The 16,850-nt window shown below is 38.7% G+C and overlaps 3 protein-coding genes across 4 annotated transcripts in view; 2 read left to right on the top strand and 1 right to left on the bottom strand.

The window, feature by feature from the left end:
• The window catches only part of LOC119725262 (protein kinase C and casein kinase substrate in neurons protein 2-like), a 33,248-nt gene extending 29,119 nt beyond the window's left edge, over positions 1-4,129 (top strand). For both annotated transcript variants that reach the window (XM_038196616.1, XM_038196607.1), the window contains 2 exons: positions 230-324; positions 1,353-4,129. In XM_038196616.1, the coding sequence (XP_038052544.1) occupies positions 230-324; positions 1,353-1,459 (202 nt within the window). In that variant the 3' untranslated portion in view covers positions 1,460-4,129. The remainder of the gene's footprint in view (positions 1-229; positions 325-1,352) is intronic.
• Positions 4,130-8,669: 4,540 nt separating this feature from the next.
• Positions 8,670-13,580, bottom strand: LOC119725252 (ER membrane protein complex subunit 10-like). The gene is made up of 7 exons (XM_038196596.1): positions 13,442-13,580; positions 12,378-12,462; positions 12,163-12,278; positions 10,698-10,802; positions 10,362-10,543; positions 9,870-9,966; positions 8,670-9,398 (listed from the first exon to the last, which is right to left on the bottom strand). The coding sequence occupies exons 1-7, from the start codon at positions 13,562-13,564 to the stop codon at positions 9,309-9,311; spliced, it is 798 nt and encodes a 265-aa protein (XP_038052524.1). The 5' UTR covers positions 13,565-13,580; the 3' UTR covers positions 8,670-9,308.
• A 1,190-nt stretch (positions 13,581-14,770) lies between these two features.
• The window catches only part of LOC119725222 (tetraspanin-18-like), a 39,409-nt gene continuing 37,329 nt past the window's right edge, over positions 14,771-16,850 (top strand). Inside the window, exon 1 of the mRNA XM_038196581.1 lies at positions 14,771-14,996. The gene's annotated coding sequence lies outside the window, so the exon portion shown is untranslated. The remainder of the gene's footprint in view (positions 14,997-16,850) is intronic.

Here is a 16,850-nt window from a genome sequence, read left to right as displayed (position 1 = left end):
TTACAGTTTGGACTTTGGAGAATGAGAAATGTTGAGCTTCTATTTCATTTTTCTGAGGGCTTCATATATTTTAGTAGAGCTTAGAACTAAAAAAAACAAAACTTACTTTCAGTTCGTGATTTTTATTTTAGTCTATTCAGCAGTTTTTGTTCAAGTCAAAAATGTGCACAGACCATGGGCGGATGGATTTGTTAGGTGATTTGCTGCTTCTTGTCTTGATTGTCCACAGGCAAATGTCGCAAGAATCGCATGATGAGGAGGTGAAGGTGAGGGCGCTCTACAAATACGAGGGTCTAGAGGACGATGAATTGTCCTTCGAAGTGGGTAAGTCTGCCGATTGACCAATCACAAACCAGCATTTGGTTTTAAAATTTATGGAGAGGTAGTATACAAATATTGAGTGGCTCAGCGTGGAATGGGAGGAATATTATCGCAAGGTAAAATCTGGACTTTTCACGAGGCAAAGCCAAGTGAACTGGAAAAGTCCAGATTTTACTGAGTGATAACATTCCTCCCATTTCACAATTTAAAGTCACTCAATACTTGTTTTATATAACTGACATATAGATCCTTGTCATTTGATATATTTGAACTTTTATTTCAATACAAACTGGTGGAAAATGTATTTCTCTCTTCCAAACCGCCCCTTCCCGAAAATGTTAGGACCCAACGCTGTAGCGCTGGCTCTTTGGGACAATACGCGCTACGCGCAACGCTGAACGCGCACACCAGCATGCATTTGCACATGGAACAGAGAATGATCCTAACTGTTCAATAGTATTTCCCATTCCCTATGGATGGGTGGATAGTACTTTTTGAGCAAAAACAAATGTCACGTGATGTGAGTTCCACCAATCAAATGACAAGGATCTGTATGTTGGTTATATAAACATGGACAGCGTATGCCCATTACGCCATACTTTAATTTATGCCACTTTTTGACCAGTTCGCCCCCGGTCTTCCAAATATGGCCGCCGATATAATGCAAACATTCTACATGTCCGCGTACATACCAGCACCCGCTGTATCAAGATTTTACGCGGTTTTTGTTCACGTACACATATTATGATGACATGTGAAAAGGACAAGTTTCCGTCGTGATTATATTTCCAAACGTTGTAAATTGTAAACTGCGACTTTCAAAAGCGGCGTTTAAAATACTGTGAACTACGGTGGACAAAAGGTGAACCAGCATGTTACTAAATTGAAACGCAGCATTTAAGAATAGATGTAAGTCGGCAAGTATATACATGTTTAGATCAGTGGATCGCACTTGCCAGGTATTTGGACCGGGGGGAACAAAAACTGCCAAATTTATGCTAATGTATTCATAATTTATTGATGTATTCCAGGTGACATATTAACAAAGCTGGAGGATGAGGACGAGCAAGGCTGGTGTAGGGGGCGGTACAACGGCCGGGAGGGGCTGTACCCGAGCAACTACGCTGAACCTGTCTAAAGACCACACCCCACACGTCTACTTATCCACTCCTGTCATCAACTCTTCCACTGATTTCCTTCGAGTGGATCCCGGTTCTGTGAAGTGTGGATCCACTAATATGAAATTTTGCAAAAGAAAAAGACTCCATTGGCAACTTTCTTCAGAGGTTATCACACTAGCGGTTTATACATCTATTGTCGTGTGATCCCTTTTTAGTGGATCAACTGAATATATCTGGATCAACGAATATATTAGTGGATCAACTAATATATTAGTGGATCAACTGAATAATATCAGTGGATCAATAGAAAATGGATCACTCAACTTGTACAGTCCATCCAGTTTTGTGATCAACTCATCCACTAATACAAATCCACACAGTTGGTCCTCTTAAATTGGTTTGTAAATATCAAAAATATCAACGACATCAGCTCGTTCAGTGGATCAACCCATCTACCGTTTGCGTCAACTAAAACAAGTGGATTCACTAACTGGGCCAGTAATAAATTAAATCAGCTATCTTTAATCAGCAGTTAGCCCTTGCTACCTTTTTAAGTTTATTTACATAATGGAATCTTTGAAATTATCTTTATTCAGTTTTTTTCTATTATCTATAAAGTATACAGAATGATTGCGAGGTCACAAAAAGTTAACTTTTCTGTCAGCAAATCAAGACTGCAAGTCCACTTCATGTGGATCCACTAACACTCTTCATATTGTTCCACATGCCGTTGATCCACTCTGATTTTGCTGATTCACATGTCACCGATAAGCTGTATTAGGTTTGTGCAGACGTATCTTCATCAGCATATCAGCGCTTTGCAGTCGCTTCAACAACAATCAGTGGATCCGCTCGCATTGTAGGTTGATTGTTGCATTACAAATTTCAACTCTAGTTGATCAACCAATTCCGGTTTTGTTATGTTTCCCCTCATATTTTCACAGCTCTTCCCTCTTCGTGTTTTCAATGTAATCTGTACAAACTAAAAACAAATCTTTACATCAAACTAAAAAAAAAAAAACTCATGCAAACGATACTAGACCATTCCTTTGTTTTCTTTTAAAAACATATTTAAAAAAATGTTCATTGCCAAATAAACCTTTAAGTGTAAATTTTTCGGGTTTTTTTTGCAAAGTAAAAAAAAGGCGTATTTTCTGTTTTGGAGGTCATTGGCAGATGAGATATTTTTGTACCTAGGTGAAAGACAGTTTGTAAAAAAAAAAAGAGTTAAGACGATATGGTTTTTGAAAAGATTGGAAAAGAGGTTGGAGGTACATGCATTTAATACGAAGTGGCCCACTTTCCTGGAGCTGCTTAACAGAGAATATAGCTTAGCGAGTTTGCTGTGATAAGCAAGTTAGGCCAAATGAAAAAATAAACCAGTTTCTCGTTCCCTCTCGCTTCTTTTTTTCCCGGCTACTGTTTTTTTTTAAATTTTTTTTATTCATACATTTGCGCTATTTTTTGCACGTTTATTGTTCGTATATTGTCTTATTTGTTTCCAAGAACATTGTAGCTATGAAGGATGATGGCCTTTGGACACAATTTTGTATCAGAAAAAGAGTCGAGAAAAGTGAAGAATCTGTCCGCCATCTTGGAAAATCCGCCATCTTGTGAAAAAAAGAAGAAGAAAAAAAGCAAGAATACAAAAAGCGCCCGTCTCCTACATATCTTCAAAAAAGCCAGACGAGAAACTACTTATTTTTTTTACTTGGCTTTAGTTGCCATAAGCCACAAGCAACATCAATGCACATCACATGACTTTTCTGCTGCTTTCCCATTTTTGCGATGGAACAATATTTTTTTTCTTCTAAATTTAGACAATTTTGTGCTATTTAGCCTTCCACAAAATTGGCCCGGTGTGTGAAAAATCGCAAAGGTTTTTTAACCGATTTTGGCGGGGAGCTGTTAAGCACGTTAACTTGCTTAGCTGAAACAGGTAAAGCCAAATAAGAAAAAAGAATAATTTCTCCTCCAATTTTTTTTGGAAAAAAGGAGGACGCAGGCACTTATTTAACATTTTTTTGGGGGATAATGACGGATCCAAAATGATGCAGGTTCTTTTTTCAAAAACATCCAGCACTTTTCCAAGAGGCTGGATGCTGTTTTCTACAAAATGCACATCACTTTTCTAAGATAGGCTTTTGATTTATCTCAAAATGGAACTCATTCATTGTTGGAAACAAGTATTAAGACATAAGATATTTCTGATGGTGAAAATGTAAAAACAAAGATGGCGGATTTCGCTACTTAAAAAAATGATTATTTAAAAAAAAAAAATTGATACGGCTGGAAAAAAAGGATGCGGGCGGGGACAAGTAACTGGTATACTTTTGTAGTTGGCCTAACTTGCAAAAAACATATGATATTGCGTAGAAGTGGTTCCTGGCAAAATTTGTGTCCACCGTGTACAATTTTGCGGAGCACTACTTTCCTTCCGAGCAGCTCTACGAAATCGGACCAAGATGGAGACGGCATGCTGGGCTCCAAGGGTCTCTTTCTTGAAACTGCCCAGCAGAAGCAAAAGACAGCACTGAGAACCAGTTGAAGCGCTGCTACTCTGCATGGCATTTTGACTGGTATCCTGCGTTACCTTTTGCTGAGCAAGAAGTCATTTTGCGCTTCGCAAATTGTTCGTCAGCTGAGCAGATTGGAAACTGGCCCTTAGTGGAGCGACAAATGTTTTTAAAAAAATCAGGTGATTCCAGCCTTATTGTATTCCTTCATTCATTACGTTTTTTTTTTTTATTCGTGTAAGAGTAGAATTGGCATTGATAAACATACATAGTATCAGTTTAGTTGATAATAATAATGATAATGTTCTATGCGTGCGATTACTTCCCCTGTGCTTAATACTCGTGCAAGCGTGACTGCGTTCAATTTAAAGGGAATATACAACATTTGCAAACATCGAAAAACAAACCTACCTATTTTTTACGAAATACCTTACTAGGATGTTGGTAAATTACAGTCTAAATCATCCTGTAAAATTATGGCACCATGTGTAAAGTCATTTTCAAGAAAAGTGGTATTTTGTATAAATTTACAACGGTGGTCGGCCGACCACCATCGGAAAAACCTAACTATTTTTCAACTACTGCTCCAAATTTACCATTTTTTTTCAGTCCAAATTTTGTTTGCTTTTGGTTACATGTTCATGAACGGGTGCAGGCCAGTTAGACTGGTTCCATTACCTTACAATTTTCCGGCATCTATAAATTGGTCCATTTCATCTTTAGTGAAGTCAGGGAACAAGACTACTTGAACATTTTTGTTTTTCTTGGTTTTTCCATTTTTTTTTACACAAAACTTCAAACATGTCAGTGTAACAATATTTGATCTGTTATACTAACCCCTCAAAATAGTTCATTTCTGAAAATTACAGCAAAAGCCAATGATGTACATTCCCTTTAACTCTCACGTGACTTCTCGCGCTTAGTTGAGCCTGGTCCAAGTAACCGACCCACTGAGCGGGTTACTTAGGTACGTATCCCACAATACAATGTGAAAACATGGCGGCTAAGTCTAACGCTGCGGCGCCGGGATTCAAAAGTGTCTCCGCTTCACTTCTCACGAGTAGTACTACTAGTACTAGATGACAGCTCGCTTTCAACGGCTCGTCGCTTTCGGTACTCAGTTCATAAGTGTGACATCATTTCAACTTGACCCACACCCACTGCGCGCGCACGGAGTAGCATTGGAACCATAGACATATAATGAAACCTAGACACGACATTTGCTATCGCGCCTGTGAGCAAAATGCTGCGCTTATACATGAACACTCTCCACAGGTGTGACGCGTCGTGCAAGTGAGCGGTCTCACTGCGCGCGTTATTTGAAATCTTGTCCCGTACCCGCGTGGGAAAAAACTAAGTGGCGCACAAGTGCATTGGCGCTGGCCTGAACATGGAATACGTGGAATTCGTATGAAGCATGCGCGTAAATCAAAGCCACATGATATTTCGCGTCTCGCGCCAGGCTGCGTGACGCCGCTCTTTTTTGCTCACAGAATTTACAACGTAAAAGCAGATAATGTCGTGTCTAGGTTTTATTGTATGTCTATGATTGGAACCGGAAGAAGTACATAGTGGTGTTTTTATAGCCAATACGCGCTTGTAATCAATGGTGCGTGCGCGTGTATGACGCAGTCCCTTACGGAGCACCGAAGTGTGACGTCATTTCGAACCAGAAAGTGTAGTGCAAACGAATGGAGTACGTGCGCGTGTTGGTTCACGGGCTGAATCACGCGCTAATGTCTTTCACACACATTTTGTGCGCGTGACGTATTCACTTCGGTACTCCATACGAAATGGATTGGGATCGTGTAGGAAGCTCAACTTCCACCAGTCCCTCTGTTGGCCATTTTTTTGAAAGATTTGGTGTCTCATTGTCATATTAGACCAATCATATGCCAGATAGTTCATTGTAATGCGTGCCGTGCTTGTCGTGGCATATAGCCTGTTAAATAGACAAAGCGGTTGTCATAAAATTGTCCATGTAAATTCTAATGATAGCAAATATGCAAACACAAAAATAGTATCGATATTTTTGTTATAGTTTTAAGTTAATAGACTGTATTGTTTAGTCACTTGTGAATGTAATTAAAGACAGTAATAATGTGTGGTTTGTTTTAGTTGCAAAATATTGCAATGTAAATTTATGGAGGTTAATTATTCGGGGCTTGTAATGTATGTATAACATTTTTTTGTATTTAATCATCTGATATATTATTATTGTTATTGGTACGATTGCATTACCACAGAATGAGCGAAGCAAAAACATTTGTACAGATTTTGAGATATAAAAGAGAAAATCGAATAATTTTTATTTGGAAAAAAAAAATGTAAAAACGTTAATAGAGATATCGCTGACAATAATAGTGCTGTAAACATGGTATATTGCTTGAATGTTAAATGAACATTAAGAAATCGCTGAATTCCTTTGTTCAGGGTAGGGCTATGTAAAATTCTAAAAATCCATCCATTTACATGTATAATAGGTGTATCAAATATAAATACTTTTCCCGCCATCTTGGCGTAGTTCCCAGAATCCACAGTGAACAGTGTACACATTACCTCACATATACTGCAAGCACCAGACTGGGGTTTCACGCACTTCTATTAGTGATATCGTCACGATACTGAGGTTGATCCTCAAAATTCTATTGACTAAACTTATTAAATTATGCATATATTATTATTGTTTTTATTTAATTGGCATTTGTTTATCTGTACATGAAGTGCATGCATATAATGTATACGTTGCACATGCATGTCGTAGCTTATTATTTAATTATTGGTTGAAACGGTCAGGATAAATATTAAACCAAAATACTAAGTTCCATTACGTCACCACAGGATAGACATTTTTCACAGGTTTTTTTTTTTTTTAACTATAACCTTAAACTAAACCTAATTTTAAGAAGGAAAATGGGTTTCTTGTTAAAACCACAGGAAAACCTCTTTAAAAACAACATGAAATTGTTTTTTAAAAATTGACCTGTGACCTCAGTAAACCAATATCCGCAAATTTGGACTGCAGAGTTATGTTTTTTTTTCCTTTTATGTACTTCGGCACATGCTATAAATTCTTTTTGAATTTTTCACATTGGAGTTTTTGCTCCCCATAGTTGAACTTTATCTATTAATAATTTGATGTTTCTTCAGCATAACTTTGATCTTTTATCTTCTCATGGTCCCCCATAGTTGGGGCCTAAATCTGCTGAACCTAATCTAAGGGTTTGAAACCCCCCTCACCATTTGTAGATTAGCCCCTCCCCTCCACAGAATTCTTATTTATGCAGGACAAAAGTTAACATATTGAATGGAATACTTAAAGGGAATGTACAACATTTGCTTTTGCTGCAATTTTCAGATATAAATGGATTGGAGGATAAGTATATTACAGAAAATATTGTTTAACTGACTTGTTTCATGTTTTGGGCTTGTAGATGCTGGAAAAACCAAGAAAACCTATCATGTTTTTGTAGTCTAGTTCTCTGACTTCACTTAAGATGAAACAGAGCAATTTATACACTTTGGGGAATTGTAAGGTCAGAGAATCAGTCTAGCACCCTTCACAGATGTGTAATCAATTGCAAAGAAAAGTCAGAACCAAATATGAAAAATTAGGAACAGTTCTTGAAAAAGCCAGTTTTCTCCAATGCTGGTCGGCCGACCAGCGTTGGGAAAATACAAGTTTTCTTGCAAATGTCAGCACACCAGGAGCAACAATTTTACAGGATGCTTTAGACTGTCAGTCCCTAACAATTCAGTAAGGTATTTTGTGATAAGTTGATCGTTTCGTTTTGTGATGTTTGCAAATGTTGCGTCTTCCCTTTAATCCTAATTTGCTCGTTACCTTTCTCTCGAATTGATATTAAATCCTCCCCATCTGCAATTGTCTCAAATTTTCCCAAATAATTCGCAGTAAATTACAAAAAAAAATCACGCATTCCTTTCGCTGTTTTGGTGGTTGATGCTTAATATGATTCACTGTAATTGGAGTAATAATGTATATAAATTGCTACATGTAACTAGGTTTTTGTTGATTTATTATAAAAGCAGGCGTATTGCTTGGAGTGATTTCTCTGGTAATAAATAATCACAAGGTTTATAGAGAAAAAGGTGTGGTGAAAAAATTCCTTGTATTTTTGTAAGTCCTGAAATCTAGGTTATTTGAAAACACCAACGTTGACATGGGCACAGTATAAATGGAATTTGTACGTGCAAAATTTATTCATTCAAGGTTTGCATACAATTGATAATCATATTGATTTATAATAATTTAGTACAATCATTTTAGTTCTAAACACATTTGACAGTGAGATGTAGGATATTCACACCCACCAATTATATGTTTGTCTTAAGTTACCTGCGACTACAAACCTATTCTATATCTTTTAGGCCAAAATGATTTATTTTCCGAAGTTGAAAGTCAAAACCTGGTATTCTCTCAATCGATGTATATATTCACACATTCGAATTTAAAGGCATATTACAGGGTCATTTGCTTTTCATGCATTTTATTCGTTTCCAATTATAACGCCACTCTAAATCAAAAGAAGAATGTTCAAAACCTAACCTGTTGAAGTTGAACCGTAAATCCCCAGTATAATTTACTAGGAACCGTACCCATTCAGGCAAATTCCAACACCCACATGGGAAATTGTACACACACACTGTTGGACTTGATTTCTGGAGGTACATGTATGTTAACCCCAGTGTAAAAGACCATCAGTTTAGGGGTACTGTACTTATCCCAACAGATTTAAACAAAACCTACTGTTGAACTTTGATGGGATGAATTCTGTTAGGGTTAAATGGAAATGATCCCATGTGCCTTTAAATATGTTCATCAGAAGGGGCATTATATAGAACAAAAATCGCTCCGTAATCTATAAAAACGGGAATAAAACTCCACTATCACCACTGAGACTTCAGGGTCCCAGACCAAGATGTCTCCAACTGTCAGTACCAATTCTCCCCTTTCCCGAAAACTGAAGAATCAATTAGGCTGGTGCCAGTTTGTGATTACAATTTTTACAAAAGATCACCATTGAGACTTCAGGGTCCCTGACCAAGATTTCTCAAACTGTCAGTACCAACTCTCCCCTTACCCCACACTGAAGAATCAAATAGGCAGGTGCCAGGTTGTAATTACAGTTTTACAAAAAGGTTGCCATTGTGACTTCAAGGTCCCAGACCAAGATGTCTCCAAACGCAAGTATATCTCCAATGTCCCCTTTTTCCCATATAATTGAAAAAATTGCAATAGGCTGGTGCCACTTTGTGATTACAGATTTTACAAACAGATTGCCATTGAGACTTTGGATTATCAGACCAAGATGGCCGCTGGAATCCATCATTAACTCCCACCGCCGCCCCCTCCTCTTCCAGAGTCTTGCTGCCCGCTGGACATCATGACGAATATAACCACCGGCACAATGTACATCCACTGACAAAAAGGAAAGAGAAATGTTCAGAGATAAATGTTCATTTTCACAAAGCTTTCTACTTTCTTGGATGGGAAATGCTGGAAGAATCATATTTGAATTCTATGCAAACATACATTGTGTGCCAAGTTGTCCTTTCAGTCAAAATCAATCAAGGGACTGTTTTTAACAGTTAAGATCTCACAGCAACATAAAGCAGGATTGACTGGCTGTGACTGTTTATGTAACTTGATACAGCTACGCTTTGACTGTAGGTGATTGATAAGCCAGCTGTGCTTATCACCTATCTGCTTTTGTCTGTTGACTGAACTTGACTAGTCACAGTGCTTGCTTGAAATATGATCTGACTGTTGGTGACTAGCCTGTGTAAAAGGCATGGCAGGGAAGAGGATTGATTTGTTTGACTGACTGTCCATGACTGTTCAAACAGCAAGAGGGTTTAGGATTTTAGTAGACAGTGGGGTTAGACTTACATATTTGGCAAAGAAGGAGCGATTATCTGCCGAGTTGCCCTTGGCTTTCTGCGCTTTCTCCTCTTCTATTTTTTGAACGTAGGCTTGCGTCTCCGGCCTGTACAATTAAATAAGAAAATGTCATCAATGAATCATCTTAATATTTCAGTATCCTCTTTTACCTCTTATTGTAATGGACCCTTCCTGCCTGTCAGTGTTTAGTGCGCATTGACCAATGAGATCATGACCTTTGGTCAGTGACCAAGGTAGCTCAGTCAAACTTTGTCACAAGGTATGTGAGAAATGTACACAAAACACAGGTGGGCGGAGCTTAGGGCCTAAATGGAACGGTCCAATGTTGTCAGTGATCTAGGATTGCTATTGTTAATGCACTTCACTGTTGTGCAGCGTTATTTAAACAGTTCACCAATCACCATTCATCATTTATGTCGCAAGACAAACCATTTTTTCAAGAGGGGTGGGCTTGGTTAGGTACATCCCACTCATACTTACATTGGCGCAGGCACAGTGACTTCCAGCGACACCGTCGTGTTGAAGTAATTCAGCGCAGACGACTCGATCTCGGTCTGATCACATGACCCTCGGAGGGGGACGATACTGACGCCCATGACGTTCCCTGATTGGTCAGCGTGGACGGTGATATGATCCGAAAGCCGCGACTCCACGAGGGCGCACTGTATTCAGTGTGAAACAAACGGGTAAATATACTCCGAACTTTTAGGCAATGCGATTTTACAAAATAATCATCAACTACTCTTACCGGCCAAAAAAGTACAAAGATAAGTTAAAATACAAACGAGCAGAGCATGGAATAATTGAAAATCTCACCGCTTTTGTAAAAGTCGAGACGTATTGGACATCTTCACTGTCAGTGGGGGCGCCAAACTTGGAGGCTACGCGTATTCTGTACAGCCCTTCTGTCCTTGCCACCTCCTAAACAGAATCACAACAAAATGAAATTTATGTGAAAATAGACATTTTGGTTACGCACGACACGATTTGGGGCATTCATCTTTACTGTGCTACTTCAATTCCTCCAAATTTCCAACACTTGGAGCTGTATTGTATCGCACACATGTGTATTTTTTTTTTTATTGGATTCACGCTGCAAACAATTAACAAATGTGAACCAAAGGGTACAACCAATGTGCCAATCAATGGTTTTGCTGAACATGGAAAAATTTGTACAGGGTGAGTAAAAAAAAAAAAACCGAAACCCAAATATCAGGACTATTGTGTTATTGAATTTCTGCATGTAGCACTTTGAAAATCTAGGATATGAAAGCCCAATTCATAAGCTTTCTTTTACTACAAAAGTCATTCAAATCTCACATGTACTTTTCAAGTTACGGAATTTTAAACACAACCACCGTTTTAAAGTTGTGTCCGCGGATCACAAAAAAGGGGTGTGCGTTCTTTCAGCAAAACGATAACAATTCACGCACATCCCTATGTGATTTGTTTTCGTTTTGCTGAAAGAACACTGAACTTTTTTGGATCCGTGGACAGAACCTTAAAATGGTGGTTGAGTTTAAAATTCCTTGAAAAACTTGAAAATTACAGGAGTGATTTGAATGATTCTTGTACTAAAAAAAAGCTTATGAATTGGGCTTTCATATCGTACATTTTGAAAATGCTACATGCATAACTTCACAAAAACAATGGTCCCCACATTTGGGTTTCGTTTTTTTTTTTAATACTCACCCTGTAGTATCCAAAGTCCACTATCACGATTGTGTACCAAATCTGTGGGAAGTCAAAATTTTTTTTCGTGTATTTTCCAACAGAATTGACCGTCTGTCAAGGTCTGGATAGCCCAGTTGGTAGAGCACCGGAACGGCTATCCGGAGGTCGCAGGTTCAAGCCCCGCTCCAGTCAATTTCTTTGTTCAACTTTTCAAAAATTGTTGTAATTCACCCAGTCAGTTTCCCTTTGTGGTTCATTTGAAAATTTGTAATAAAAGCAGATCCTCTCTGAGAGATCCCCGTTTGCTATTTCCTAGGTCTGTATCGTGACTTTGGGCGTGATCCCTGGCTGTATGGCATACTGGTTTATGGCATCCGACTAGCGTCCCTTGAACAAAGATATTGACAAATTTGGGAACCGCCAACATAGGGCTGGATAGCTCAGTTGGTAGAGCACAGGAACGATAATCTGGAGGTCGCAGTTTCAAACCCTGCTCCAGTCAATTTCTTTGTTCAAGTTCTCACGAATCTGGAAACATTTGCGATGACATGTACATTTATTTTGGTTCTAATTTCCAGACAAGGTTGGCCCATGAGATGGCAAGTACCTTGAGTTTTCGCTTCTCTCCAGCAGTCAGCGCCGTGCCTTGGCTGAAGGAGCCCGGCCCTGCCTTCAAGGATCGGAAATTGAGGGTACCCCTGTTTGTGAATTTGATGTTCACTCCTGAAAAAAGACAACCGTACCAAAAAAATACAATCAGATATAAAATCGGCAGGCAACACTGCAGAATTCATTATCAACTACCACTCATTGTTTACTCACCAGGCTCAAATGAGTGTTCAATCAGCAGTGAGTTATCGGACGAGTAAGGTGAGAAGTCATCATCGTTGGCTGACCTCTGGTCTCCCTGTGCGGATTTCAATGAAGATTTTAGGAGTGAAAATTAAGATTTCATTTATTGTATAATATCATGATATAAATACGTACAAAGTTAAACAACTAAAGAAATTCATCCGATGAAAACCTCTATTCATTTGCACACCAGTTTTCATCGGTTGCTATGCCTACATGTATGTGTTAACATTCAGCACTCCAGACCAGATTCAATGTGTTCAAGAACATTGACTTTCAAGAACATAGGTCTGGGAGCTAAATGAGCCAATGTGAATAAAAAAAACCCTGCATAGAGAAAGTGGCGTCTGAATAGATAGCCTATGTACCACAATGACAGATACAACAGTAAAAATCTAGTCTGAGTATCACCCGTTATCCACGGAGCCAAGTCTCCTGTCTAACGTCTGATATGTCTTGACATGCAGATATATGCAAGCCGGCCGCGCGCCAGCATATCGGAGTCATCTTTACTAAATCGTGACATCATTTCATTCCCAAATCAGGACTAATGGCAGTGGTTTGATTGGTCAATTCGTACAAAGTGTTTTGTAATACAACAACAGCCGGGCGCATATCGCATTACATGACACAGTGTCACAGAGCGCATGACACAGGTTTTTTTAAATCCATATCTATGACGCGCAACGGAACGGGTGATTGTCCGAAAACCTGACATATGAAAGCACCGTACCAACTGAATGATTGGTCAAAATCTAAAGGTCAAGATGCAGTTGTCTTGCAAAATTAAACAGCAAATCTGCTCAAATGTAATGGTCTATTACATAGACTAGTAAAAATCAGCCCCCCCCCCCCAAAAAAGGTACACGCCCCTCTTTCTTTGTTAAAATTAAATAGAATTTAACAGTTAAAAATAAAATCACTTCTCTCTTTTAATTTTTTCCTGGATAAATGAAAACGAAAACGCACATATTTAATGATTCTAATAAAACACGTGACAGCCATCTATTCTATGTATCAGAGCCCATTATTACCTTCCTGGATCCACCAACCAAAAGAAAACAGACTAAAAGTGCACACAAAAATGACAAAATTTCTCGTGCACTGAAGGCTGCCATTTTGACTAAATGATTTCTGTCGCTTGAGGGGGTTGTCATATTTTACCACGCGCGATTTCGATTTCTTGTGCGATTTTTTTTATTTTTCCCAATGGTCAAATCTACGGAAGCTTGAATTGCCTTCCGAGATACCGCGTTACCGCGATAATTTATCGCAGAAATCAGGAAATCAGAGATAATTCCTTCCGCGATACCGCGTTACTGTGATAGTTTATCACAGAAATCCAGAAATCAGAGATACCTTTTCCTCGATACCGCGTTACTGCGATAATTTATCACAGAAATCCAGAAATCAGAGATAATTCCTTCCGCGATACCGCGTTACTGTGATAATTTATCACAGAAATCCTGAATTCAGAGATAATTCCTTCCGCGATACCGCGTTACTGCGATAAATTATCGCAGTAACGCGGTATCGCGGAAGGAATTATCTCTGAATTCTGGATTTCTGTGATAAATTATCACGGTAACGCGGTATCGCGGAATAGATATCTTTGATTTCTGGATTTCTGTGATAAATTATCACGGTAACGCGGTATCGCGGAAGGAATTATCTCTGATTTCTGGATTTCTGTGATAAATTATCGCAGTAACGCGGTATCGTTGAATGATTTATCTTTGATTTCACGATTTCTGTGATAAATTATCGCAGTAACGCGGTATCGCGGAAGGAATTATCTTTGATTTCCTGATTTCTGCGATAAATTATCGCAGTAACGCGGTATCGTTGAATGATTTATCTTTGATTTCACGATTTCTGTGATAAATTATCGCAGTAACGCGGTATCGCGGAAGGAATTATCTTTGATTTCCTGATTTCTGCGATAAATTATCGCAGTAACGCGGTATCGCGGAAGGAATTATCTTTGATTTCCTGATTTCTGTGATAAATTATCGCAGTAACGCGGTATTGCGGAAGGAATTATCTTTGATTTCCTGATTTCTGCGATAAATTATCGCGGTAACGCGGTATCGCGGAAGGCAATTCAAGCTTCCGTACAAATCAAATCCTTTAGAAAATTACCATTAAACCCCATAACAATTTTTCTCACGCACATAGAAATTAGGCATATAATCTTATCGTAAGTTTAGTGAAAATGTTTGCATTCAAATATTCAGGGACCATTGTGAAAATTTTGATATAGCACTATCCCCTCCTTTCTGAATGGGATGTGCCACTTTCATCCGGAAGTTTATCATGAATATTCATGTTATTGAATAAAAGTGGCCATTGTCGATATCGATCGATACGTGGCGCCCTTGCGAGCGAACGTTCCGCGCGGAATTTCCTTGAACGTCGTCGATGACTCGATTTTCGTCAGCCAGGGAAATTGCCACGCCCGCGAATTCGCCCTTGTTATAAAAACAAAAAACATCCAGGATCGGACTTGACGAAATTTTGAGAATACAGTTCCTCTTGCAAGTGACTGACGAGGTCAGGATTGTGATAAAACTCGCTGCATTTTGGCAGGTAAGTTGACAGATTTTTTGCTGTTGTTGACGCGATTTTGACGACGCTTGTTGAAGAAAGCCGTTGCAGTGTGGGAATTAATTTGTAGCGGGCTGGAGCGGGGTTGCTGACGGGGCCGAATACGGGTTATTTTCTGGCTGTGTGCGGTGGTTTTTCAAGGTGCGTGAAATGAACTTGCAGTTGACCCCGCTAGGGCTACATGAATGTTTACAAGCATGCGACATAAGTGGTTTGTGTATTCCCTGACTGTCTTTCTACAGTCAGTAGTAAGGCTAAATGTAAATGTGAAAAGCATTAGCAAAAAATATCGATAGCGAAAGAGGTTTAGAATTAGATTTAATGGATTGAATGTGTTTTGTTTTGTTGATTGAAATTGTTTTGACCATTTGAAATTGGTGAGATTGTCTGTGATAGGCCTACCGCAGTATCAGTACCACGACAAAATGCTAAAGCAATGAAGTTTGGAAAGAATCATTATATATAAACTTTTGTGTGGACATTTATGATGACTCTTTGATTTTTTGGAGTCGATGTAAAAAAATCACATTCAAGTTTTTTTGTTACATTTCTGTACAAGCCCAAAGTCTTTCTTTGCCTTAGATGTTACACACATTAAAGCTATAGTCCATCATTTGTAATTAGTGCATTTTGTTCGTTTGAAGCAACAAAAGTGTTCAAAATCTAATGAAGGATACTGAACAACTTACTTGATGAAGTTTCAGCTCAGCTTCAGCTTCATATTCTGAGAAAAACAGCATTCTAGGATCTTAATTTAAAATCAAAAGTTGCTAAATCATGTAGGCCTATCGAATTGTTTTGAATTGCAGCTTTACGCGATGTTGCGCACTGATCCAACGAATTATAGCAACCGCGCACGCCTGTGCGTCATTCCAATGCTTGTGCGCGCTGCGCCGAATAACAAAACGAACAACTAATTTAAATTTTCCTACGGTGCTTCTTAAGAAGCACCGTTGGAAATGCCTTCTTTCGTTGATTTCTTCAAAATGAGAGCTTGCCAGAAAGGATAATTTGACAGGGAGTTTAGTCCCCTTACTATCTTTCAACCAGTATGTTTTTCAACAATAATTACGCCGGTTACTTTTTTGGATAGCTGCAAATGATGGACTCGGGCTTTAACCTAATTATACTTTAATGCCTCAGATTGCCACCTTAAAAAAGACTTTCAAAATGTTGCCATGATTGTATTTAAACTCAATACAGTGTTCCTTCCTCCGTGGTGTAATTTATTCCATTCAAAGTACTAAAAGTACAACTACAACCCGCAACATAAACAAGATTTGTGTAAAATATTACTAGGCTAGTACTACATCATACATGTAGTTCTGGAAAGCCCCAGCTAAAAATAAAAACACCATGCTTGCCTTCAGGGAGTCTTTCATAGCAGTTATGATTGTCACTTTTTTGGTTTGGATCATGGTACATGATATTGTTGTATGACTGCTGCAGTTGTATCGTTTGTCAAGTCAACAAACTTTGCAGTCATGCTGTCGTGGTTTGCTGCATACACGTAGTGGTGTTTATTTCCTTAGGGAAGGGAAATCAAATTTCATGTGTCTCACATGATGAATCAAATAAATTGAATTGAATTGAATTGAAAATGAGAAGTACACGTACGTGTATCTCTGCTTATAGGTTTCCATTTTCCAGAGAACTCACAACCAAAGGGTTGCGAGACTATTGTGGTTTCTTTTTGTCATGAACCGCCTGGCAGGTTCGGGAAATTGAGGTTAACAGTTACCGGTATTTACGTAATGCAGGAAGTGAACGTCTCCCATTGCAAAAACAGGGAAAGTTCAGGGAACCCCCGTTTTGCTTGAAAGGAAAGAATTTTGC

This window comes from Patiria miniata, unplaced genomic scaffold (assembly GCF_015706575.1).
Source record: "Patiria miniata isolate m_02_andy unplaced genomic scaffold, ASM1570657v1 HiC_scaffold_1, whole genome shotgun sequence".
Lineage (NCBI taxonomy): Eukaryota > Metazoa > Echinodermata > Asteroidea > Valvatida > Asterinidae > Patiria > Patiria miniata.
Note: the sequence above shows the minus strand (reverse complement) of the source record. Positions and strands in the feature narration are given on the sequence as shown.